This window comes from Primulina eburnea, chromosome 15 (genome assembly GCF_022965805.1).
Source record: "Primulina eburnea isolate SZY01 chromosome 15, ASM2296580v1, whole genome shotgun sequence".
Classification (NCBI taxonomy): Eukaryota; Viridiplantae; Streptophyta; class Magnoliopsida; order Lamiales; family Gesneriaceae; genus Primulina; species Primulina eburnea.
The window spans coordinates 35,862,452-35,887,228 of record NC_133115.1 but is presented as its reverse complement, the minus strand read 5'-3'; the positions used below and the strand labels follow the sequence as shown (position 1 = coordinate 35,887,228).

Sequence of the window (24,777 nt, the reverse complement as noted above, 5' to 3'; positions counted from 1 at the left end):
GAGTTTGTTTTTTTTTTAAAAAAGAGAGAATTTTTTGAAAGTCGTAGCTTTCGATTCATGAGGTAATATTAATATATATGCACTGCCTTCGCCATATTGCATTTCATTTCTTTACCTAACAAATAATAAATGATAATTATTTCTTGCTTCCTACCTATTTTGAATAAATACCAACACCTAATTTATTTCAAAGTTGGGGATATTAACTTCCCTGCAAGCATTTAGTGTGAGTTGGATTTGGATCAAGATTTCCAGACACCCTCCACATTTATATAATATATATATATAATAAAGTATGCCATGGAATTGAAGGAGGGTATTTTGCTAATAAATTTATGGGGTAAAAAGAAAAATGAAAGAGAAAAAAAAAAGGCTACACTTTAAGACAACTGTTTTATTAACTTATTATTAGACTAAATCGAGTCAAACTTAAAATGCAATAACTATAAAGTTAAACATTAATGGCAAAGCTTCAGTTGACTGTGTTAAGGGCATGTAATTATATGAAGTGGTATGATAATTTAATTGCATTCACATTTAATGAAAAGTCGCATATTTCAATTCAAACATTAACGTAGAATCTAATTTTATTTATATATTAAAAAAAATAGTTGAAATTAATAATTATCTTGTTTATTTATTGGTCCAAACTCCTATGCCTATAAGGAGTCGCAATCAAATTTAAATGACACATTTTTCATCAATTAATATTGTATGACATATCTACATACTCAACCCGATCACACACACGCGGAGAATGGATAATTGACTTTCTTTTATGTATATATATAATCGTATACCGAGTATATGCGTTGCATATACCTAAAATATAGGGTTTTTTTTATAAATAATTTAAATTTTAAAATTTATTTCACAATTAATTTAATTTTTTTTTCCAAATGTACCGCAATCCGTACTTACAAAGCACTGATATTGGCAAAAACTTGTGTGATGCAGTCTCATGTATCGTATTTTTTGAGACAGATTTCTTATTAGGTCATCCATGAAAAAATAATAATTTTAATGCTAAGAGTATTACTTTTTATTGTGAATATAAATAGGGTTAATTTGTCTCACAGATAAAGATTCGTGACACGTCTCACAAGATAACTACTCATATTTTTTTACAGAGAAAAAAATATTAAAGATGTCGTATTAATATTTTTAAAGAAACAAATTAAAGGTCCGAAATGGTGTCGCCAAGTCATTTTCAAAAATAAATTCATGGTATAAGCGTGTGCGTCGCTGATTGTAGTCATGGAATTTCCTCACTTCATCCGCGTGGAAATTTTGCTTCAAATTGGCGGAGATTGATCCAATCAAATTGTTAAAAAATTTAAAAAACAGTTTTTTTATTTTTTTATTTTTAGCATCTTCTCAAATATCTTAAATCGATCATTCTTCACCAACCGCATAGCGCGGAGAGATATGAAAATGAGGGGGCCAATCTTTTATAATCAGTATGATATAAAATGTATTAAATTTGAGACGAAATCTCTGATTCAAAATCCAAATATCCTCCAAATAAAAATAAGAATGAGTGATTTTTAAATTTTTTACATAAACTAAAAAAAAGTAAAACATTTTCAAAACTTTGACTTAAATATTTTACACACATACATGATGCATATCCACGAATTATATGTATAATAATCGTCCCTGTGTAATGAACGGCATGTTTGCATGCATCTCATGATCGAAAAAATTTCATGTTGAGTATGTCTCTTGTGTGACGATGTCACGAATCCATCGATATTCACAACAAAAAGTAGCACTCTTAGCTTAAAAAGTAATATTTTTTCATGGATGACCCAACTAAGATATCAATCTCACAAAAGTAGCACTCTTGTCTTTCATTTTACTCTTAAAACAATAGCCAAATTAACCTGTTTAATCATTGCAAGTTAATTGTAGTTATTTTAATTCTCGCATTTAAGGGTGGTATATCATACTGTATCGCATCGAAACATATATATTGTATATCATATCGAAAAATAAAGTATTAAAATTATTTATATTGATAATTAAAATTAACTTATCGATTATACCGAAATATTGTGATATGCCGAGATTTCAATACAATAAAGAAAAAATATTTTATATTGTTTTAAAAATATTAAAATTTATTATTATTTCGATATATACCGAAACTTTTCAAATTTCAGTGTGCGGAACTCTTGAAAAGTTATTCATTAATCAAGCTCTGCAGCTTGCAAGAGATGAAATAAATGCATGTGAAAAGAATAGGGGCACCTAAAGGGATGGATTAAATATATTTTTGCTTGCCTCTTGAAACTATAAATGAAAGGCATTTACTCGTCACATTCATAATGTACCTAACGTACAATAAATTCCATCCATAATATTAATGTTGGGTTTATGTAATACCCCTTTTAAAGGTTTGGTCGACGCTGGGTGTGGGGGCAGTGCCCCAACACCCAATCAATGGTCCAGATCATTTCATGGGGGGGGGAATTTTTTTTAAAAAAAAAAAACCAAGGGCCAGAAAAATTCTGGCCCTTGGATCTGCCCCTGCAGGCAGTGCCTGGGGCAGGGTCGAATTTTCCCCTTTTAAATTAGACACCTACCGTTTCAGATGAAACCCATCTTAAATTACATTTATTGCTTCTTTATTATACCTGTAAATATTCAGCAGACTTTGTATTCTCTTTAATAATTGTCAGTCCAATCAAACTTCTATGCATAAAAAAAAAACATATATAATAATATATAATATTGTGTAAAATAGTCATAGCTTTTAAATCAAAATATTACATTAATTTGTTTCTTGTTGTCTATAAAATATTGGTATATAATTTGGCTCTCACTAAAATAAATCATATGCAATCAAAATCTTTGGGTGATCGGAAGTTTACCTGAAGAATAGCAGTTGTGGGTTCCATCGTCATTTTAAAAAAAAGCTCTGAATAACCTTATTCAAATGTTTCTTTTCCTTTTGTCCTTTTTTCTTATATATAATTCAAGGCTAATCTAAGATGGAGGGAATTGTCAAACTCATTAATTATGGCTTAAACGGAAACATAATATGATTTACCTAAGTTTTGGCTGTGGGAAAAAAAATTTCAATGATCTTTCTCATGATATTTATGAGGGCATTAAATTCTCTCATTCATATTTGTACCTAACGACCTATTGCCATTAAAAAAAAAAGATCTATTGCCATTTGATATCTCAAAAATGTATACAAATAGGAAAAAAATCTTTTGAGAAAATATGTTATGGAAGATTGTGTTCGAGAATATGATCTGTTTATATTTATTTCTTGGTGAAATACTTGTTACTATAAATAAATGAATTAATTAATATAGCCTGTAAGAATTTGTTACTTTTGAAAGCTATGATTGTGTACGAATGACTTATATAGTGTGATCATTAAAATAATTTGATATGATATAGAGGCTTCCGTTTGGTATTTGTGATGGGAAAAGTAAATGATTAGTAATTAAAGTGATTAAAAAATTAGAGATATTGATTAATATGGTGGATAAATAGCATGATATTTGGTATGATTTTAAAATGATGGATTAATGTTGTAAATTTTATTGTAATAACCAAAATGATCATAAGTGCCTAATTAAATATATATCTTAAAATAATTGGATAGATAATTAAATATTTATAATTATAATTTACATTTATTAAAATTAATTTATCAGAATTAATTTGTAAATATGCATTTACTTTAATAATTAAAATAGCCAGTAATATTTTGAATGTTAATGTTAAATAAAGTTTAGTAATAATTATAATAAAAATATGTGAAATTAATTTATAAAATAATATAATAAAAATTTAAATATTATATTAATTATTAAATTTTCACTAATTTTAATTTTCATATTATATTGAAAAAGACAATTCAAGTGTATTATGGTCAATATACAATCTTATAATGATCGTTATTCAAAAATTATAGATTATCACATCTTTTGAGGAGGGATATTTAATCACACAAATAACATGAACAGTGTAAGCTTTCAATCATAAACAAGGACCTACAGACTAAATAAAAAATGAACCAAACGCGAGATAAAAGATGATTATTTAATAATCATTACCTTTTCATGACTAGCAAACATAACTTCTTGATAAATAATAATATGTTTTATCTTGATATTGTATGGATAATTGGGTTCAGAGATTACCGAATTCGTACGTGCGGAAGTGTATTAGTGATTCAAGCACTCGCTGATGGATGAAATGAAATAAAGAAGACAGACAGATTCAAGAAATGTTACGGAACAAAACAAAAGAAACAACACAAGAGATTTACATGGTTCGGTTAAATCGATCTACATCCACCAGAAACACTCGTCAATATGTTTATTGATCAGATACAACGCAATTGTTTCTCCAGAATTCACTCATGCAACTCTTACCAGATATACAAACTATTTGCTCTCTTCAATTCTCCTAATTGCTCACCGGTATCTCTGCTCTTTTTTTCCCAACACTTTGATATATCACACTTCTATGACTTCAAGATGCACTGATACACTCTTACATGTCAGCTGCAGCAGAGCATATCCACCCGATCCGTTTGTGACCAAATAAAATACACTCGAAGATGTCAGTTTCTTGAAAAAAATAGTTGACCAATGTTATTTTATAAATGTCGCCATCCATAACCAACATAACTGCTTCTTGATTACTCCTTTAGCCAATAAGAGTAGACTTTGACCTGGAATAAGTGACACACACGGTTCACAGAGATATTAAAATGATTAAGAATTTCTTTTATTTATTTATTTTTTGTGAGTAAACACTAGATTTTAAAATTTTATTCTTACATGATTTTACATCCAAAGTGAAATTTGCCTTATTGTCTAGCAAAATATTTTCCTAAAATATTTCTTCAAGATATTAATATGAAACCAAACGTTGCCAAATATAATTTATATGGCCAGCTAGAATTTATTATTTCATACCGTCACCTGGAAATGGGCCAAGTTATCCAAGTCCATAACATGCAGGAAATAACCCAAATTCACAAGCTCAAAATATAAGCCCATCCTTACACATACAATGTGTGTGTATCTAAACAATAGCAAAACGTGTGCGGTTATCAACCATTCACATGTTCTCGTGATATATTGGCATCTCTTTTTTTAAAAACCAAATCAAATCGTACTAACTGTAAAGCACAGAATAATCTATCATAAAAAATTCTTGTGAGACGATCTCACAATCAATTTTGTTAGACATATATTACATTTGAATAATCAAAATGTTACTTTTATCGTAAATATGGGTATGATTAAACCGTCTCACAAATAAATATTTGTGTAACTATTTCACAAGATATCTGTTCATAATTTATATGATAACAAACACGTGCCAGTGCGTGAATCAACGGAAGCCCTTTTCGGTCTTCACATTGAAAAAGTTCAGAAAATGAGGCAAAAAATGTTCTTGTAGGCCAATCCTAACCAAAAGTTCAAATTGAATGTATCTTGATTTAAACTGGCTTGATTAAGTTTAAACAGTTGTTGTTAGAATATTAAATTATTGGCTAAAGTTGAAATGTTTTGGATTATATACCAAAATAATGTTGCGGAAGGGTCTAACCAAATACGTAAATAAATTTACATAAAAAAAATCAAGTTTCATTGTTCCATCTTAAAGAATAGCAGCAGCACTTTGTCTTTAACTAGATTTGTTTTGATTTTTTTTAGATATAGAGAATAAGAACCCTAACCGATGTATGGAGTAACTTTTCATGGAGATATAATCCCCACATGTATAATTAGTATTTAACTGTAGCCAGCCAATAGCTCATCTCTACCAACCACAAAGCAATGTTGTAAAATAATTACCTAATAATCTGATCCGAGGATGCGTCCGAGTAAATTTCCAGGTGTAGTCTAGTCTTTTTCTTAAGATTTCGCTGGAAAAAATAATTTTAATAAGTTTTGTTTTGGGAACCCTAGGGATGAACAGTTTGGTAAAATAGGTAAAAACTCGTATGAGACGGTATCACGAATCGTATTGTGAGACAGATCTCTTATTTGAGTCATATATGAAAAAATATTATTTTTCATGCTAAGAATATTACTTTTTATTGTGAATATCTATCTCGTCTCACAGATAAAGATTCAAGAGACCTACTCTTTTAAGGAAATAAACTTGACCATTTTGTAATTCATATTATATTTTTAATTCATGGGCATAACCAGAAAATTTTAATATCGTGGACAAAATTTGTTTTGAAATACATGTATGTATAATTTAGATTACTTCCTAATTTATCATCTATTTTATGCAAAAAAAAAATTTATACAATCATTCAATTTTTCATTGTATTCAAAATAGAACTCCATTTAATTAAACGAATAGTTTGCATGACAATTGCATTCTAGATTCAATAAATCAAATTTAATATAAAAGATATATCATAACTAAAGTATATGTTAGATATTGACAACAATATTTCTCAAATGGACTTCAAATTATAACAAATTCAAACATAATTAGATTATTCTAGCAAAAAATATCTAAAGTTCAAGATATTTGTTAGCCACAATATCTATCAAATTTTAGCTTTTTTGTAAATATGAGATTGTTTAATTTAAATAATAGCTGTTAATGATAAATTTAGTAGGATATCTTCGAACATTTTAAGTTGATGTGAATTGTACTCTTTTTTTCACATACCGAAAAGATTCATTGTTTCTCTCCTTCTTGAATTTTTTTAATGAAAATTAATGGGCAAAAACTTGTGTGAGACGGTTTTACTGGTCGTATTTTATGAGACAGATCTTTTAGTTGGGTCATCCATGAAAAAATATTACTTTCTGTGCTAAGAGTATTACTTTTTATTGTGAATATCGGTAGAGTTAACCCGTTTTATATACAAAGATTCGTAAGACCGTTTCATAATAGACCTACTCATTTTAAAAGTGGAGACAAAAATCTGAGGCAAAAACTTGTGTGAGACGATCTCACGGGTCGTATTTGTGAGACGGATATCTTATTTGGGCCACCAATGAAAAAATATCACTTTTTATGCTAAATGTATTACTTTTTATTGTGAATATGAGTAGAATTGACACGTTATGATCCGTGAAACACTCTTACATGAGACCCACTCAAAATTTGGAGGACAATTACCCAGCTTTGGCCCCACCATCTTCCGCCCTTGTTTGAATGAGACGATAACATACCGCTATTATATTTTTAAGAAATATTTTGGAAAACTACTTTTTTTAAACTTTAAAAAAAAAAAAACTGAAAAGAACTAAAGATTCTTTGATTCCGAAAATCACGGAGCATGAAAATAAACGGTCGAGAGCTCGGTCTCCGAGGCAGCCAGCGATCTTGCGATTGTTCTCCGGTTAGTTCATTCCGAATAATAAAATCTGCAAATTCGACCAACTTTGTACGAGATTTCATTGAATTTGTGAAACCATATATATAGATACATGGAAATGGAAAGAGACTGAAACGACGTACGTACTATGGTAAAAAATTCAATTCATTAGGCAAAAAAATTCCTCCATCATTAATCTTTAACTCTTAAATTCTCCACTTCGTCCATCAACAAAGTATTTACAACGGAGAAGCCAAAAGAGGGACTAGTGGACTACCACTGATCATCTGACAGCGATTCCAGCAGCTCCTGAAGATCGCACGACTCACCGCCGATGCGGAGCGCCTCGAGCACGCGTTCGAAGAGGAACACGTGGCAGGGGATCCGGAGCACGCCTTGCTGCTCGTACCCGTACTCCTTCGCCGAATTTTCGAGCAGCTTCACGAAGATGGGGTGATTCAATAAATCCGCGCTCACCACAAATCTCTCCATCTCATCGCCAACGTATACCGGGAAATGCCCCTGCGGAACACCGCCGTTACTTCTCCGGCACGATCCCGCGCGGGACGCATCCTTCGCTTCAGTCCGTAGCAGACAATAGCTCGAGGAATCGGCAACCTTCGATAATCTCCGCATTAGCTTCTTCATGTTGTGGAAAATATGAAAAGTGAAATGATAAAGGTTATTGTTTTAGTGATAGGAAGTGAATGAAGGAGACGCTGAGTATGGCCATGCAACATATATATATATATATATATATATATATATATATATATATATATATATATATATATATATATATATATATATATATATATATATATATATATATATATATAATAAATAAAATGAATAAAGGAGGAAAGGGGCAGGGTACAACTAGGCGTACTTAACTGGTACGATGTAATTATTTATTTGATTTTGTGCCATTTAATAAATTAAACTTTTTTTTATATATATAATCTTTAAAATTTAAGAAAATAATTTAGAATATCTGCGGAAAAAAGTCTTGCAATGATACTTGAATACAATATAAAAATAACCTATGATGATATTAAAATGGTAACATGGAAATTTTAAAATCCGATTCAAAATTAGCCAGTATAATTTTAGACTACCCTATACCGAGTAATCTAAAAATATGATACAATTTTTTGTGGTTTGAATATCGAATTATTCACTTATAATGTAATAAAAATATGGAAAAACTTGTGTGAGACGGATATCTGATTTTGGTCATCCATGAAAAAATATTACTTTTAATGCTAAAGTATTACTTTTTCTTATGAATATCAATCAGATTGGCCCGTCTTACAGATAAAAATTCGTGAAATCGTACATAAGAGACCAATGTTAAAAATATAAATACATGTGCATTTGAAACTGATTTACTTGTATGCCAGATATTAATTTAATAAACGAAAGTAAGAGTTTTTAATTAGTAGGTTGGTTTTGATTGTCTTGGAGGGTACGGATAATGATTAATCAAGCCATTTCCCAAATAATAAAAAAGCCAATTGTTCGATCCTCTTCGCCAGCCTGTGCGGAGTCGGGGTATAATATTACAACTTATTTCAAGAAAAAATTGCAATGATTGCATATTCTCGTCAATATATAAAATAAGCAAAATGACAGTTAGGTCTTGTGGTTTTCCTCCCGTATATAAAATAAATATTCTAATGCGAATTAAATATTATATATGTAATTAAAGTATCACATGCATGCACATTGAATCGAAATCAAGATCGGTTGGCATCATGATTTTCCTTCTTAATTACTAATTACAGCCAAACTTCAGATTTTCTATAAACTTAAATATTCTTAAGTACTCATCAAAATCCTTTTTTTTTTTTTTTTATTTTGGATCCATCGATCATGAGTATTGGCCGGCTGCTAATTGATTTTTTTTTTAAAAAAAATCAATTAAAATTACATATTAGATTTTTATTTATCTTTGTTTGTAAGTAAATATCCATCTTATTTTCTATAATCTCATTTTAAAACCAAGTCGAAATGTATTAAAAACTCGTTTCTGTTAACATCACGACAAATTTGCCTCAATTTTCGTTAAAACCAAGAAACATGGTAGGTTTCCTTCAGACAAAAAACTACTACGAGACTATCTCTTGAGTTAATTTTGTTAGAAAAATCTTTTATTTGGATCACCCATAAAAATGTATTAATTTTTATGTTAAAAATATTATTTTTTTTAATTGTAAGTATGATCATGTTTGATCAATTTCGTAAATAAAGATGTGAGACTGTCTCACTCTGTTTGAAAAGCTTTGCTCTTTAATTCTTAGCTTATATAATAAGACATATATTGAGTTCAATGCATGTTCAAAAATTACATGAATACACTGAAAAAACTAAATATGATGATTATAAATATATCCATATTGTTTCGGTTGAAAATGTGATAAGCACGAATTATATAGCGTTTTAGGGATTATATTTTGTCGCATTCGTGCTTATCTGGCAATTTTATTCCGAGTTTCGCGCTTAATTCGATTAATTTTGGCTATTTGTAGGTTTGACCAAGAGAGGGCGAAAGCAAAAGAAATGAGAGAAAAGTCAAACTCCGCAATGCCACATCAGAAATACCCGGAAAAATAGGAAGAAGATATGAAGTCCAGACACAGAGTCTACACGGACCCCGTGTAAGGGTCAGTGTGCAGCAATTTCCAAAGAAGAGAAAAGCAGAGTGTAGACGGACCTGTAAACGGACCCCTGCACGGGGTCCGTGCCTCATACGCCAAAGGAAGACAAATAACAGAGTCTACACGGACCCCTTGCCAGACCTATATCCGGGGTCCGTGCTTGTCATCGTCCAGAGAAGAAAAATCCAGAGTCTACACGGACCCCTGGACGGACCCAGGCACGGGGTCCGTGTCCACCATTCCGGAAGAATTTTGAGGCAGAGTCTACGCGGACCCTTGCCCGGATGCAAGCACGGGGTCCGTGTATGCAATATCAGATCGAGAATTTGGCAAAGATTTTGTTCGCGATTTGGGAGATATAAAAAGAAAATAACCTAACAAAAAGGAGGTGGTTGAATATTCGAAGAGGCGGCCGACTTTTGGAGAAGAAGGGAAGATTTGCGACCCGGAAAAGACGGCGACAACGTGGGCGAAAGACAACGCAATTTACACGCAAGATCCGCGCGCCATCATTGAGAATCTCTCTTCTTTTTAATTTCTTATTTTCAGACATGAATTCAACATTTAAATTTGATTTTAGTCTTGAATTTATGGAGTAGTTTTCTTTTGTGATCGGGACCACGATACGGGACAAACGTTTGATTTCTATTTATTCATTGAAGTATTTGATTTATAAACTTGTTCCCTGTTATTGATTAATATTCGTATAAATTTCGTGCTTTTAATCTGGCCAATTATTTGCATGTTTGTCGTTCAATCTTGACTCGAAAGAGAACAGATTGAGTTTAGCTTCGAAAATATTGATCAACACACGGTTAAACCGACTAGAAATAGTATTCGGTTTCAGTGTGCGATTTTAGGCGACAGCTGTAATTCATTCATTGTTAAATGCGTTTTTGTTTAATTAAATTCAATTAGAAATAATTGAACTGTTAAATAAAAATAGGATTATAAATTCTAGAAATAGATTTATGATTAAATCAGGGAATTGCATCGTGATGTTGAATAATTTGTGGTTAAATAATTCCAGTGCATGATTTTAATCAAAGTTTGTTACCGTCGTGTGTTCCCGGTCATCCTATTTAAATTTGAAAATCCCAAGTTCTAAGCCTCTCTGATATTCGATTTAGCCATTAAATTTGCATAACTTAGTTTAAAATTTACGTAGTTGAATTAAAAATCAAATCACTTATTATTGTTTGCCTAGATTAAATAAAATAATTAAATCTTAGTAATTAAATAATAGTCTCTGTGGGATCGATACTTGGACGTCTGTCCATTTACTATAACTTGACCTAGTCCGCTTGCTAGAATTAATCCCAACCGAAATCGTCGGTCAAGTTTTTGGCGCCGTTGCCGGGGACTATTTATTTAATATTAGGATAAATTATTTGTTTGAGACTAGGCTTTTATTCTTAGTTTTAAATTTTTCAGTTATTCTATTCTTTAGTATTTTAATTAATTTTGTTTCAGTTTTTCTTATTATATACTCTTTTGGTGCTTAAATTGTGCACTTAAATTTTTGATTTCAGGGGCTAGCTCGTGTTATATGAGCCGTGCTCAAGACGTCAGGAATCTAGTGCCACTTGATCTTGAGATTGAAAGCACTCTCCGCAGTATCCGCAGAGCCCGAAGGAACAACAACTTGACTCTGGAATTCGAATCTGAAGCAGAATCCGAAATAGACCGTAAACCAGAAGTTGAGGAAATGGCCGGAGAAGAGGATAACCGTACATTGATGGAGCTTCATCGACCAGCATTTGGAGGTTATGGTTCTAGTATTATCCGCCCTACAATTCAGGCGAATACATTCGAACTTAAGCCAGGCATCATCCAGATGATCCAACTTCAAGTCAAATTTGGAGGAGCACCTTCTGAAGATCCCAATGCACATCTGGAGAATTTTCTGTCGATTTGTGATACGATTAAGTGCAATGGGGTGAGTACCGACGCCATTCGACTCAGATTATTTCCATTCTCCCTGCAGGGAGACGCTATGGAATGGCTTTGTGATCTGCCAGCTGGTTCCATCACTACTTGGGATGGATTGGTTGAGGTATTCTTGCATAGGTACTTTCCCCCAACTAAAATTACACAATTGCGGAATGAGATCACATCCTTCAGGCAGAGAGATGGGGAGTCACTGAATTCAGCATGGGCAAGATTTAAAAAGATGTTGAGGATGTGCCCGAGACATGGTTTTTCAACTGGCCAGCAAGTGGAGACATTCTATTATGGGGTGGATCCTTCTGTGAGATCTATGCTCGATGCGGCAGCAAATGGGAGCTTATATCGAAAAACGTCGACTGCAGCACTTGAAATCATATCCAATATGGCCGAGAGCAATGTGGGTTGGCAAGAAAACCGCAGGGAGAAGAAAGTAGGATTCTTGGAAATGGATGCTCTGGCAGCAATTACAGCGAAACTTGATGGATTGACACATCAGATGGCACAGTTACAAGCGCAGAAGTCAATACCAGTCAAGTCAGTGAATCAGATCCAAGGAAATGCTGAATTAGTTGGTGGTCCATCTTGTGACATGCCATTCATGCCGGATATGTCTTGTGAGGGAATACAGTGCTTTGGGGGGGACTCGGTGAATTATGTGGGAAACCAAGGTCCTCCACAATATAACCCATACAGTTTCTCGTATAATCCGGGCTGGAGAAATCATCCGAATTTTGGATGGAGGCAACCTGAAACTGCTGTTGAGCCACTAGTTTTTAATCCGCCACAACATCCTACACAGCAAAGACCTCCTCAACAGCCACCTCAACCACCGCAAGGTGCTGGACCTTCAATGCCACCCGGTTTCAAGCCACAAGAGAGCAAGTCGAATCTCGAGGATATGCTTGCCAAATACATAGCCGGGAACGAGATGAGATGGCAAAACCATGATGCCATGATGCAAAGAGTGGAGACTCAACTAGGACAGCTAGCGACACAGATGGCCACACGAGCTCCGGGTTCACTACCTAGTGACACGGAAAAGAATCCTAAAGGTGTCCATGCAGTCACGGTGACGTCTCCCATAAAGCAAGAGGTGGTTGATGTCGATAACTATGCGAAGGAGAAGGAGTCATCAAAGCAAAGGTCCGAGAACGCAAGGGAGAAAGGTAAGTCTCTAAACTCGAACTCTCATATTGATATTAATTCACTCCCGTTTCCCCAAAGAGCAAAGCAACTGCAACTGGATACTCAATTTTCAAAATTTCTTGAGATTTTCAAAAAGCTGCACATAAATATCCCGTTTGCAGAAGCTTTAGCTCAAATGCCTTCCTATGCAAAGTTTCTTAAAGAAATTTTATCAAACAAGAGGAAACTGGTAGATTTTGAGACAGTTAAGCTTTCGGAGGAATGTTCTGCAATTTTACAAAATAAACTCCCTCCGAAGCTTAAGGATCCAGGTAGTTTCTCTATCCCTTGTACTATTGGAACTTCGAATTTTAATAAAGCGTTGTGTGACTTAGGCGCAAGCATTAACTTGATGCCATATTCATGTTTTGAGAAGTTGAAAATAGGTGAGGTGAAACCAACTACAATTTCCCTACAGTTAGCTGATAGGTCAATTAAATATCCTAGGGGAGTTGTGGAGGATGTGTTGGTGAAGGTTGATAAGTTTATTTTCCCAGTGGACTTTGTGGTGTTAGATATGGAGGAGGATCGTGAGATTCCTCTTATTTTAGGAAGACCGTTTTTAGCCACGGGAAAAGCTCTGATAGATGTACAAAAGGGTGAGTTGGTGTTGAGATTGAATGATGAGAGTGTGGTATTTAATGTTTTTCAGTCCATCAAATATCCTAATGATACATCTAACTGTTTTAGAATTGATGCTACTGACGAACTTGTTGAGTGTGGTTCGCAGGAATTGATAGGTGAAGATCCTTTAGGAATTTGCTTGACTAATTCATGTCCAGGAAAGTTGGAAACTGAGGATGTTAAGGAATACATGCAGTACCTGGAAGCAGGCAGACCGATCTCAAAGACGAAAGAAAAATTCTTCGAGGAATTCCTATGCGATGATAAGGCAGAAGAGAAGTTGGAGGATGTAGAAGAACTCAAGTCGAAGGAGCTGAACTCATACATGAGTGTTGTTGGAGTGACGAGCTTACAATGTCAATATCATGCCAAGCTTGAGGGCACATATAACCAAGACCCATATGTAATATTGTATGATATTTACTATGGGCGGAAGCCGCTATTTGAGGGATGCTTCTCCGTAGTCAAGCTATAGACAAATTTAGCGCTTACTGGGAGGCAACCCAGTGTTTATTTTTAGTTTTCGTTTCCTGTTTTATTTTCGTTTTCTTTATTTTTGTTTTATGTATTTAGTTGATGAGTTAATCTCAGTGATTGGTGGTGCAGGTTATTTATCTACTGGCGGTGGAATTTATCAGGTGTGGGAAAATTTAGCAGGGCGACCGATCTCAAAATCTCGAACAGACCAGGACTTGCCGATCTCTACCTCTTTTCACCACGTACTCGACATCTGACCAGGGAAGTGTTTCTGTTTTCACATATTAGATAGTTCATTTTATATTGTTTTACACTGAGGGCAGTGTCAAGTTCAAAGTGTGGGGGTGGGTCAGTCTTGTTACACATCGTTGCACAACACTGAACATCACTTTTAACGTAGGAGGAGACTATTTTTAGACAAAGAACTCTTGTTTCACTTAATAATCGGATTAATTTGTTAGATTTTGGATCACCCGGAAAATGATTTTGTGCCTAGTATTGAATGAGATGAGTCGTAGTTTCAAGGAGAGGGCCAGACATGAACCAGTTTTGTATCAACATTTTGTTCAATGCACGAGGTCAAACTTTTACTCGTTGATAGTGAATTGGTGAAATGAAAAAAAAAAAAAAAAAAAAATCAAAAAAAAAAAATCAAAAAAAAAAAAGAAAAAGAGAAATCGAACAACGATCCCTAGAACTTGTCTGATTAGCCCTCGAAGCGAAAATACGAACGATGGTGACTTAGGGATGATTTAGGCGATCTTTGAACCGTTTGAGCCTTTCAAGCCTGACCGATACATCATTCATTGCCCCTAGTAACCCCTTTTGAGCCTGAAAAAATCGAATGGTATGACACACAGTTAGCCCCCATTCGTCGGTTATTCAATATCCCACATCAACTACCTGAATCATAGCCTATACACTTTTTCCTACCTACATGTGAGAAAAATAAAACTCCTGTGCACATTGAAATGTTTTACTCCAATGGATTGAAAAATTATGTGTGAAGGAATCGATGAATTTTTATTCATGAAAAAAAAAAAAAAAAAAAGAGGAGGAAAATGTATAGTGTTGAAAGCACCCGAAACAAAATTCTATGGGTGAAAGTTGATGGACAATGAGAAAGAAAAGGAGACGCTAGAGCTCTGGAATTGATGAAAAGACAATAACTGTTGACGAGTCGAAAGTTGAATGAATGTGATACAGGAATAATGTTTATTGTATCTCACTTTTGATTCCCTATCTTTTATTGTAGCCGTGAGCCTTGGCCTTACGTTATAAGCTTAAAAAGACCTATTAACCAAGTCACTGTCGTTCAACATTTAGTAGAGAGGGGTATGAAAGTCAAGCATATGGGGCGTTTCGATAACAAATAAAAAAATAAGTGATCATGAAACCAAGTAGCTGAAGATGAGTACGAGTCTGACCTACACACTACACACATCTTGTTCTGTTGATCCTTACTGGGTAAATGTTTGAATCTTAAATTGCAACGAAAGCGAGTCTTGTGATATGCGAAGCATGATCTTCTGACCGGGGGTGAAAGAATTTGACAAATTGAGAAGTTTTGATTGTGTCTCTAGAGTTCTGAATCTGAAATATTTCTCATCTTTATTTTTCTCTGATTTGTTCGAGGACGAACAAAGGTTAAGTGTGGGGGAGTTGATAAGCACGAATTATATAGCGTTTTAGGGATTATATTTTGTCGCATTCGTGCTTATCTGGCAATTTTATTCCGAGTTTCGCGCTTAATTCGATTAATTTTGGCTATTTGTAGGTTTGACCAAGAGAGGGCGAAAGCAAAAGAAATGAGAGAAAAGTCAAACTCCGCAATGCCACATCAGAAATACCCGGAAAAATAGGAAGAAGATATGAAGTCCAGACACAGAGTCTACACGGACCCCGTGTAAGGGTCAGTGTGCAGCAATTTCCAAAGAAGAGAAAAGCAGAGTGTAGACGGACCTGTAAACGGACCCCTGCACGGGGTCCGTGCCTCATACGCCAAAGGAAGACAAATAACAGAGTCTACACGGACCCCTTGCCAGACCTATATCCGGGGTCCGTGCTTGTCATCATCCAGAGAAGAAAAATCCAGAGTCTACACGGACCTCTGGACGGACCCAGGCACGGGGTCCGTGTCCACCATTCCGGAAGAATTTTGAGGCAGAGTCTACACGGACCCTTGCCCGGATGCAAGCACGGGGTCCGTGTATGCAATATCAGATCGAGAATTTGGCAAAGATTTTGTTCGCGATTTGGGAGATATAAAAAGAAAATAACCTAACAAAAAGGAGGTGGTTGAATATTCGAAGAGGCGGCCGACTTTTGGAGAAGAAGGGAAGATTTGCGACCCGGAAAAGACGGCGACAACGTGGGCGAAAGACAACGCAATTTACACGCAAGATCCGCGCGCCATCATTGAGAATCTCTCTTCTTTTTAATTTCTTATTTTCAGACATGAATTCAACATTTAAATTTGATTTTAGTCTTGAATTTATGGAGTAGTTTTCTTTTGTGATCGGGACCACGATACGGGACAAACGTTTGATTTCTATTTATTCATTGAAGTATTTGATTTATAAACTTGTTCCCTGTTATTGATTAATATTCGTATAAATTTCGTGCTTTTAATCTGGCCAATTATTTGCATGTTTGTCGTTCAATCTTGACTCGAAAGAGAACGGATTGAGTTTAGCTTCGAAAATATTGATCAACACACGGTTAAACCGACTAGAAATAGTATTCGGTTTCAGTGTGCGATTTTAGGCGACAGCTGTAATTCATTCATTGTTAAATGCGTTTTTGTTTAATTAAATTCAATTAGAAATAATTGAACTGTTAAATAAAAATAGGATTATAAATTCTAGAAATAGATTTATGATTAAATCAGGGAATTGCATCGTGATGTTGAATAATTTGTGGTTAAATAATTCCAGTGCATGATTTTAATCAAAGTTTGTTACCGTCGTGTGTTCCCGGTCATCCTATTTAAATTTGAAAATCCCAAGTTCTAAGCCTCTCTGATATTCGATTTAGCCATTAAATTTGCATAACTTAGTTTAAAATTTACGTAGTTGAATTAAAAATCAAATCACTTATTATTGTTTGCCTAGATTAAATAAAATAATTAAATCTTAGTAATTAAATAATAGTCTCTGTGGGATCGATATTTGGACGTCTGTCCATTTACTATAACTTGACCTAGTCCGCTTGCTAGAATTAATCCCAACCGAAATCGTCGGTCAAAATGATTATCCGTTCCGAATTAAAATTTGTTTCCCAAAAAACTAATAGTGAGTCTTATGTGAGACCGTCTCACGGATCTTAATCTGTGAAACGTGTTAACCCTACCCATATTCACAATAAAAAGTAATACTTTTAGTATAAAAATTATATTTTTCATGAATGACCCAAATAAGAGATCCATCTCACAAATATGACCCGTGAGACCGTCTCACACAAGTTTTTTTAAAAAACTAAACATCGCAAGGAAATTTACCTCATAAGTTAATCTGTTTATGAGAGATATGTTTGATATCAGATAAAAAATCAGACTTTAATACCAAATTTTGTTAGTATAAGAAGCTGATCAAGTATAATAAAAAAAAGTATAGATATATAATAATAACATATGTGTAATTAAAATACGTTCACAAGCTCATTATTTTTGAGTCACTAAATATCTATAGAGCCGATAAATACTTTTTTGGTCTAAAAATAATTGATAATAAAAATTATATACATCATATAGATTTGATAAAATATAGTATTTTGAAATATGGTTGTTTTATGTAAACTCTTGCTTTAAATAGTGAAAATAACAAGATGCTAATTATGAATTAAAGTACTACTCAATATATAATTAATTACACAGGCAGGGTACAAGTACTCGTTGAAAGCTTAGTTTAAGCTACATTACGAGAAATAATTCTGTCTAATATTGGGGTTACATGAAAGGGTGGATCTTAGATTAAATTTTGTGAGACAAATCTTCTATTTAGATCGTATATGAAAAAAAATTCATTTTTTTTTTATTGTAAATATGGACATGATTAATTCGTCTCACGAATAAAGATCAATAAAATTATGTCACAAAGAGAGTCCACGTACTACTGACTGAGAGATGTTCACCCCAACTTATGACAAAGGAAGTTCATATATATTGAAATAAATTAATTGAGAGGCCGGTGGCTACAGAGGGACATGATAAGGATATCCAAAAAGTGGTGGGCTCTTTGCCAATGGGCCTGTCCCAGCCCAGTTTCACTAGCTTGCTTCAGATGGATTCACCAACAAGAATCTTGGAATTGTTGTTTCCTGCGATTGCTCTAAATCTACATATTGCATTAATTTGCATTGAATCCAACGGAAAATCCATGTTGATTGCCAGGTCTAGGGTTTTATATGATTGCGACAAATTTATAAATATGTAATTTGATACACGTGAAAATCATTGATGATTACATGAAAGATGGAACTTCGGTTTTTACAGAATTTTTTTATTAATATCTCAAAGGCATCATACATTAGAATGTAATTTATGTAAGCATCATGCATCATGTTTCAATTGATAAGAGCCACTCGGATATGAGGGACAAATTTTCCAAACCATCAATCATATTTTGAAACCTTGACCTTCAAACCATGTTTCATATGAAGAATGACCGAATTACTCGGACATATTGGATGCCCTTCAACGACGTTGAAATGGAAACGGCTGATGATGGAAGCGGCAACGATCTTCAATTGTATGAAACTCATTTCCTTACCTAGACAACTCCTAGGCCCTGCATTGAATGCTGTAAACTTGAAAGATGGCTCGGTTTTGATTCGCCCCAGATCAGAAATCCACCTCTTAGGCTTAAATTCGAGGCAATCTTTACCCCATATGGATTCCATTCGTCCCATGGAGTAGAAAGATAACACTGTCTTAGTACTCGGCTTGATCCTATGCCCACTTGGAAGAACATCGGATTCGAGTGGCGCTTTGTGCTGAAATCCTACGGGTGGGAAAAGTCGTAACGATTCACAAAGAGCAGCGTGGAGATAAACAAGTTTATTCAGTTGTTGCATGTCAGAAAATTCCCATTTTTCGTGTTCATTCACTTGTATGTTGGTTGAGATTTCGTGTCGAATCTTGTTTTCTTCGTTGATGTTTGTTGTTAGGAGCCAAAAGAACCAAGAAAGAGCTGCGCTTATTGTATCTTTACCTGCAAAGATTAGATTTAACATAATGTCTTTCCAAGTTTGTTCAGAAATACTAGCTGAATCTAGCGCATCACCCTTTTCAGCAATTTCTCTCATGTAATTTGTCAACAAGTCAAAATCCTCCTTTTCATATGTTACCATTTGATCAACCCCGTTGAGCTTTTGACATTTTCGCGCAATTCGATCTGATAAAAATCGATCAAGAAGTTCCTTAGCTAGGCTCAGCTTTTTCTCCTTGCCTACTTGAAGCCACTTTTGAAGCTTCCATAACGATTCGGGGAGCGTATGCCTTTGCAGAACTGCTTCCTCAGCATCAGCAAATGCCTTTTCTTCTGGTATATGAGGCAAGTTGATGCACAGTGAATAGGGATCATCGCCTAAAACGACTTGACACGTAGAATCAAATGCAAGGCGCTGAAATAATTCTTGCAAATCCACCTGGTTTCCCATTTCTGAATAGTGATTCAAAATGGGGACAAGCCCTTTTTCCACCTTGTTCCAAGTAGTACTTGCAACGAGCTTTTGGAACCCCATTTGATTCATTAGCGACATAATGGTCCTCCTCTGGTTCTCCCACGATTCATGTTCAGCCATAAATATCCCACCTCCCAAAATATCGAATATTTTCTTGAATTCGGGACCTTTAGAAAAGTTTGGATAATTCTTGCTTAATATATAATGGACATCAGCTGGATCGCTGGTGATAAACATATCCATACTACTAAACCAAGGCCCTTTAAACATGAGTGATCCCCCACTTTCCTGAAGAATCTCAGTCACAAACTCGTGGACTCGGGCACTGTTTAACAGCAGCCCTGGTAACATTCCTAGAACTGGCCATTCTGTAGGCACAGATCTTTTTTTGCGTTCTGCATCGAAAGTTATATAACACAAAGGTAACAGCGATACTAACAAGATTGACAAGAGAATTGCAAATAGTATGTATGTGTACATGATATCACGCTGGGATAAATCTTAAGCGATGAGTTAACGTTAAGCGATTTTACTTTCTTTTATAGGATCAAACTGTTGTCATGGTAACAAGATATATTACTTCCCCTCTGGCTGAATGGAACAGTTTTTGCTACTATTTGGATTCATTGCAATTGCATTCTGGTGAACTGAATTAGCTTCACGGGATGTAAAAATTCGTGATTTCGGAAGAAATATTGGGAAACGCAGTTTTTATGATCAGGTTTAGTTACATCAAATGGAACCAACCATATCAGGAAAAAAAAATTAAGGAATTTTTATTGCTAGATTGGGGTGAGCCAAAATTGGGAAAATTAAATTGTTGGCGTTGTTAACTAGGCCTGGTTTGTGGAAATATAATTTTTCCATAAAAAAAAATTCAAGGAATCGTGTGTGGCTAATAACTAAAAATAATAGTTAATTCTTTTTTTTTTTTGAAAATGATAATTTTGGTTGAGTAAATAAAAAAATTAACGATTTGATAAATAACATATAGACTTATGGAAGATTGTTGGGACCTGATGTCATCTGATCCATTAGAGGCAGGATCTCAGGCAGCCACACTGGTAGCTGACATCCGAAAGAGGAAAGGTCTGAAGGAGCAAATCACGACCCTCTGTGAATAGGAGAGGATAGGCTATAGAGGGTGAGACAGGTAAACCTTGTGTTTCATATTGATTTTCTGTACTTGGTCGGTATTATTTTTTAAATTGTTGCGTTATAATTTAATGTTTTTCTGAGAACTAATGTAGAGTCCATACGAGTTTAAACCCATGTCATGTTGAGTCAGTCGTCTTTTAAGTTAAACATGAATGTTCTGTGTTTATTTTGTGGACAAATTTTGGTCGCACTTGGTCCGATTTATATTTTATTTGGCTTTTGAATTTATCTCCTGGTAAAGAACTTGTATAGTACCAAATAAATGTTTGTTAGTAAAAAAAACTCAAACTCAAACTCATATGACTTATCAAAGACATAGAAAACAATAAGATGTACGCTAGTGAACAACAGCACAAAATTCTACCACCAGTATGAGAAGACGAATAAATGGCCTGCCTTTTAATCTCAGATGAAAATAGAAGAGCTCGGGCGTTGAACTAATGGTCAAAGAAACCCGGACCAGCTCGTGAGAGAAGTTCCTCACCAGCATCGACGCCCATCTTTATCATATCACCAAAAGAATATGGACCTTTTCGAGACGTTTCAAGAACTGAGGTAACACAAACGCAAACGTTAAGAGATCCATTTGACAGAAACAATGCCAATATCATGTGCTTTTCTGTCTTTTAAGGCACACTTTATTTACTGTTTTGCACACATACCTCTGGTTCCATCAGGGGATGCGACCAATGCTTTAAAAATGCAATTTCCGTCTTCGTCTCTACTGGCGTATCCAGCGATTGGAGTTCGACAAGATCCCTCTAATTTCTCTAAGAAGGCCCTCTCGCAGGAAACTGCTGATCTTGTATCCTCGTGATTCAAGGACGCCAAGTATGTAGCCTGGAGAGAAGACAAGTGAATCGTGTGAAAAATGAACGAGCAAAAGATGTCACTGAATGACTTTGGAACCATTGAAGAAGCCCGATGCAACCTCCTAAATCACGTAGCAATGCTTGATGCACAATCTATTTGCTGCTATCCAGTAACTAAAAAAACTTTAGATGTCATGGGACATGTATTGAGCATCCAGTCAGATAATGTAATATTAGGAAGATTTGCACAGAAACAAATAGCCAAGGATGCAAAAGCTTCCATTGGTTGCAAGATTTGGCAGAGTACAAAAATACAAACCATTTTTTCATCACCACTTCTGCACGCAATTCCAATAGCTCCTTGAGCTACAGCAGGAAGCATATCTTCAATAGACAGCACAGAAGTAACATTTTCAGTCATGTTCAAACGTTTCAGGCCTGCTAATGCCAGCAATGTTGCTTGGACTACTCCCTCATTCAGTTTTTTCAACCTTGTCTGTACATTACCTCGAAAATTCTCCTCTACCTGTACAATGATCACATCGAAAACATGAGAGCGTAGTTAAGACAAGACGGCAAAATGGAAACTGCAACCTTCAGGAAGCAAGGTGACTGTCCATCCTATGAGGGAAGGTTAAATAAAAAAAATCACCAGTAGAGTTTGGAATGATGGAAAATACATAAATAATCAGGAGAAAGTACAAGATTTATTAATCTACAAAAATTCAAGCAGTTTGGGCAAATCATATCTCGAGTTAACCTCTTATCAAAAAGGACAGCTCAGATTTTATCAGTAGATTCTTGCCTCTAGCGATGGATATCTGTTGAGAAGTTGTGACTTCCTTCTCAAAGAAGCAGTTCCCACAATGCTACCCGCAGTAAGCTCGGCCAGAGAAGCTGCAGTCAAGCAAATAAAAGCATCACGGACATCCTCCCGTGGAAGATTGCAAGGTAATATTATCTTCTCCGGAATATAAGTTGGAACATCTTTCATCGAGTGTACCGCAATATCGATTTCGCTATTGAGAAGTGCCTCGTCTATCTCTTTAGTGAATAAGCCCTTGCCGCCTATATCTGCTAGTGGCTGACTTAAAATTTTATCACCTGTTGTTTTAATGATCACAATCTGAATCGCCCCCTCCTCAGCTAACTCGGGATGCGACTTCATCAGTTTATCCCGTGTTTCATAAGCTTGAGCAAGGGCAAGTGGGCTGTTCTAGACGAAGAAGAGCAACATGAAAGAAGGCATTCAGTGAACAATATAGATTGCATGCTCGAAAGTTGCTGAGAATGAACTGATCTTTACCTTCCCCTGGTACCAATTCTGATAACAGCAGCCTTTGTTCGAATCTTCTCTTCTACTGCAACCGAAGCCCTCGTGACGAAAACTCTGCATCGTTGGGTCAATGCTGGAGATTTAAAGTAAGGCAAAGATAATCCAACAACTGAAACTGAAGCGGCAATGAGATGAGTAGGAGCTTGATTTACAGTGGCTATGGCGAACTCCATTAATGGAGAGATGGATGTGGATAGCGTTCTAGAACACTAGTGATTTTATCCTCCACTTCACATCCACCATGTCAGCATAAGTGGCCACTTTCTATTTTTTCACCAATCATTTTTTTATTGATATTCTTTATTTAAGATGGAACATGGAATCACAAAGTAGATAGTTAGAAGGAGGTCGAGACACCAAGTCAGCTATTGAAAATAGAATGAGATAGTAGATAAAACACTGCTAAGATTCAACATATTGAAGCGATCGATTAGGTTCTGAAACCTGTTATTCACAGGAGATCATTATAGATCTCTTACCTTACCTTGATTAGGAATGGGTCGGGAGTCTAAAGTTTGTTTGGACTTGATTTTGATGGGTATATTCATAAGATATCATATATTGTTATTATTATTTTAAATTTGATCAAATAATATTAAATAATTAATCTAAGATTATTTTCAATTCAGAAGATTTGTTTCATTTAAAAAATAAGTTTTGTTTAAATTATTTTTTAATTAAAATATGTAGTGATTTGAAGAGGTTTCAATAATATAAAAAAGATATTTATATATTTTAGGGTATGCTAAAATAATTATTTTAAAGTCTCGCATTTAATAGTATAATAAAGAATTTTTTATTTGGAATCGAATCTATTTTTTAACCCACGTTAAAAATCCAGATATAAATGGTGGGCCGAATACGGAAAACATGGCTCTATTCTGGGTGACTGGGGGGAAATGGAACCGCGAGTAAATAAATACCTCTGGCTTCTCATATACCTCTGTGTTCTGCCTTCAGCTCGACTACTATCGCTGGCGTTCGCTCTTGGTAATTCGATCTCTCCTTGCTTTTCGCTAAATATGTTTTATCTATGAAAATCGTTTGTATGATAAGTGATACTGATATGTTTTTATCTGTTGAAATTTAGATTAATTGTCGTGGAACTTGAGAATTACTTACTGAATCGATCTTAAAGCATGAGGCAACTAAAACCCTTCCTTTAATTTGCTGTACCTTTGTGGTATTATCTTCCAACTTGTTTCATTATAATTTAATGTTTTTTTCTGAGAACCAGTTTAGCGTACGTACGAGTTCAAACCCTGGTCTTGCTTAGTCGTTGTGTGCTTATCTTGTGGGCAAATTTTGGTGTCTAGTTCCTGTTTATATTTTATCTGGCTTTTGAATTTCAGTCCTGGTAATTAACAACTTTTATAATAATACCAAATAAATTTCTGTGTCCATTTTGTGGTTCAAGTAAACGTTGTCTTGATCTACCAGGGTTACAAATACATGATTTTTAACCGATCATTTTGTTTACATTTTGACCTGTGGAAATTGACAGCTAACGATCCTGCATTAATGTTTGCAGCAAATCCTTGTGAAATGTAACTTTGTATGCCA

General features: G+C 34.7%; 3 protein-coding genes across 3 annotated transcripts; all 3 read right to left on the bottom strand.

The window, feature by feature from the left end:
• Positions 1-7,484: 7,484 nt before the first annotated feature.
• On the bottom strand, positions 7,485-8,017 carry LOC140814986 (auxin-responsive protein SAUR71-like). Its single transcript, XM_073174079.1, has one exon. It carries the CDS (start codon positions 7,976-7,978, stop codon positions 7,604-7,606), a length of 375 nt encoding a protein of 124 aa, XP_073030180.1. The 5' UTR covers positions 7,979-8,017; the 3' UTR covers positions 7,485-7,603.
• A 10,692-nt stretch (positions 8,018-18,709) lies between these two features.
• On the bottom strand, positions 18,710-21,196 carry LOC140814648 (alkane hydroxylase MAH1-like). Its single transcript, XM_073173688.1, has one exon. It carries the CDS (start codon positions 20,386-20,388, stop codon positions 18,838-18,840), a length of 1,551 nt encoding a protein of 516 aa, XP_073029789.1. The 5' UTR covers positions 20,389-21,196; the 3' UTR covers positions 18,710-18,837.
• A 149-nt stretch (positions 21,197-21,345) lies between these two features.
• On the bottom strand, positions 21,346-23,463 carry LOC140814649 (porphobilinogen deaminase, chloroplastic-like). The gene is made up of 5 exons (XM_073173689.1): positions 23,185-23,463; positions 22,684-23,089; positions 22,198-22,404; positions 21,729-21,906; positions 21,346-21,616 (listed from the first exon to the last, which is right to left on the bottom strand). The coding sequence occupies exons 1-5, from the start codon at positions 23,385-23,387 to the stop codon at positions 21,504-21,506; spliced, it is 1,107 nt and encodes a 368-aa protein (XP_073029790.1). The 5' UTR covers positions 23,388-23,463; the 3' UTR covers positions 21,346-21,503.
• Positions 23,464-24,777: the final 1,314 nt, after the last annotated feature.

Excerpts from the sequence above, each read along its gene's own strand:
- LOC140814648 (XM_073173688.1), bottom strand. The coding sequence starts at position 20,388 with ATGTACACATACATACTATTTGCAATTCTCTTGTCAATCTTGTTAGTA.
- LOC140814649 (XM_073173689.1), bottom strand. The coding sequence starts at position 23,387 with ATGGAGTTCGCCATAGCCACTGTAAATCAAGCTCCTACTCATCTCATT. Across the intron at positions 22,405-22,683 it reads ACAGATATCCATCGCTAGAG|GTAGAGGAGAATTTTCGAGG; the intron begins GCAAGAATCTAC and ends ATCATTGTACAG. Across the intron at positions 21,907-22,197 it reads GAAGTGGTGATGAAAAAATG|GCTACATACTTGGCGTCCTT; the intron begins GTTTGTATTTTT and ends TCTTCTCTCCAG.
- LOC140814986 (XM_073174079.1), bottom strand. The coding sequence starts at position 7,978 with ATGAAGAAGCTAATGCGGAGATTATCGAAGGTTGCCGATTCCTCGAGC.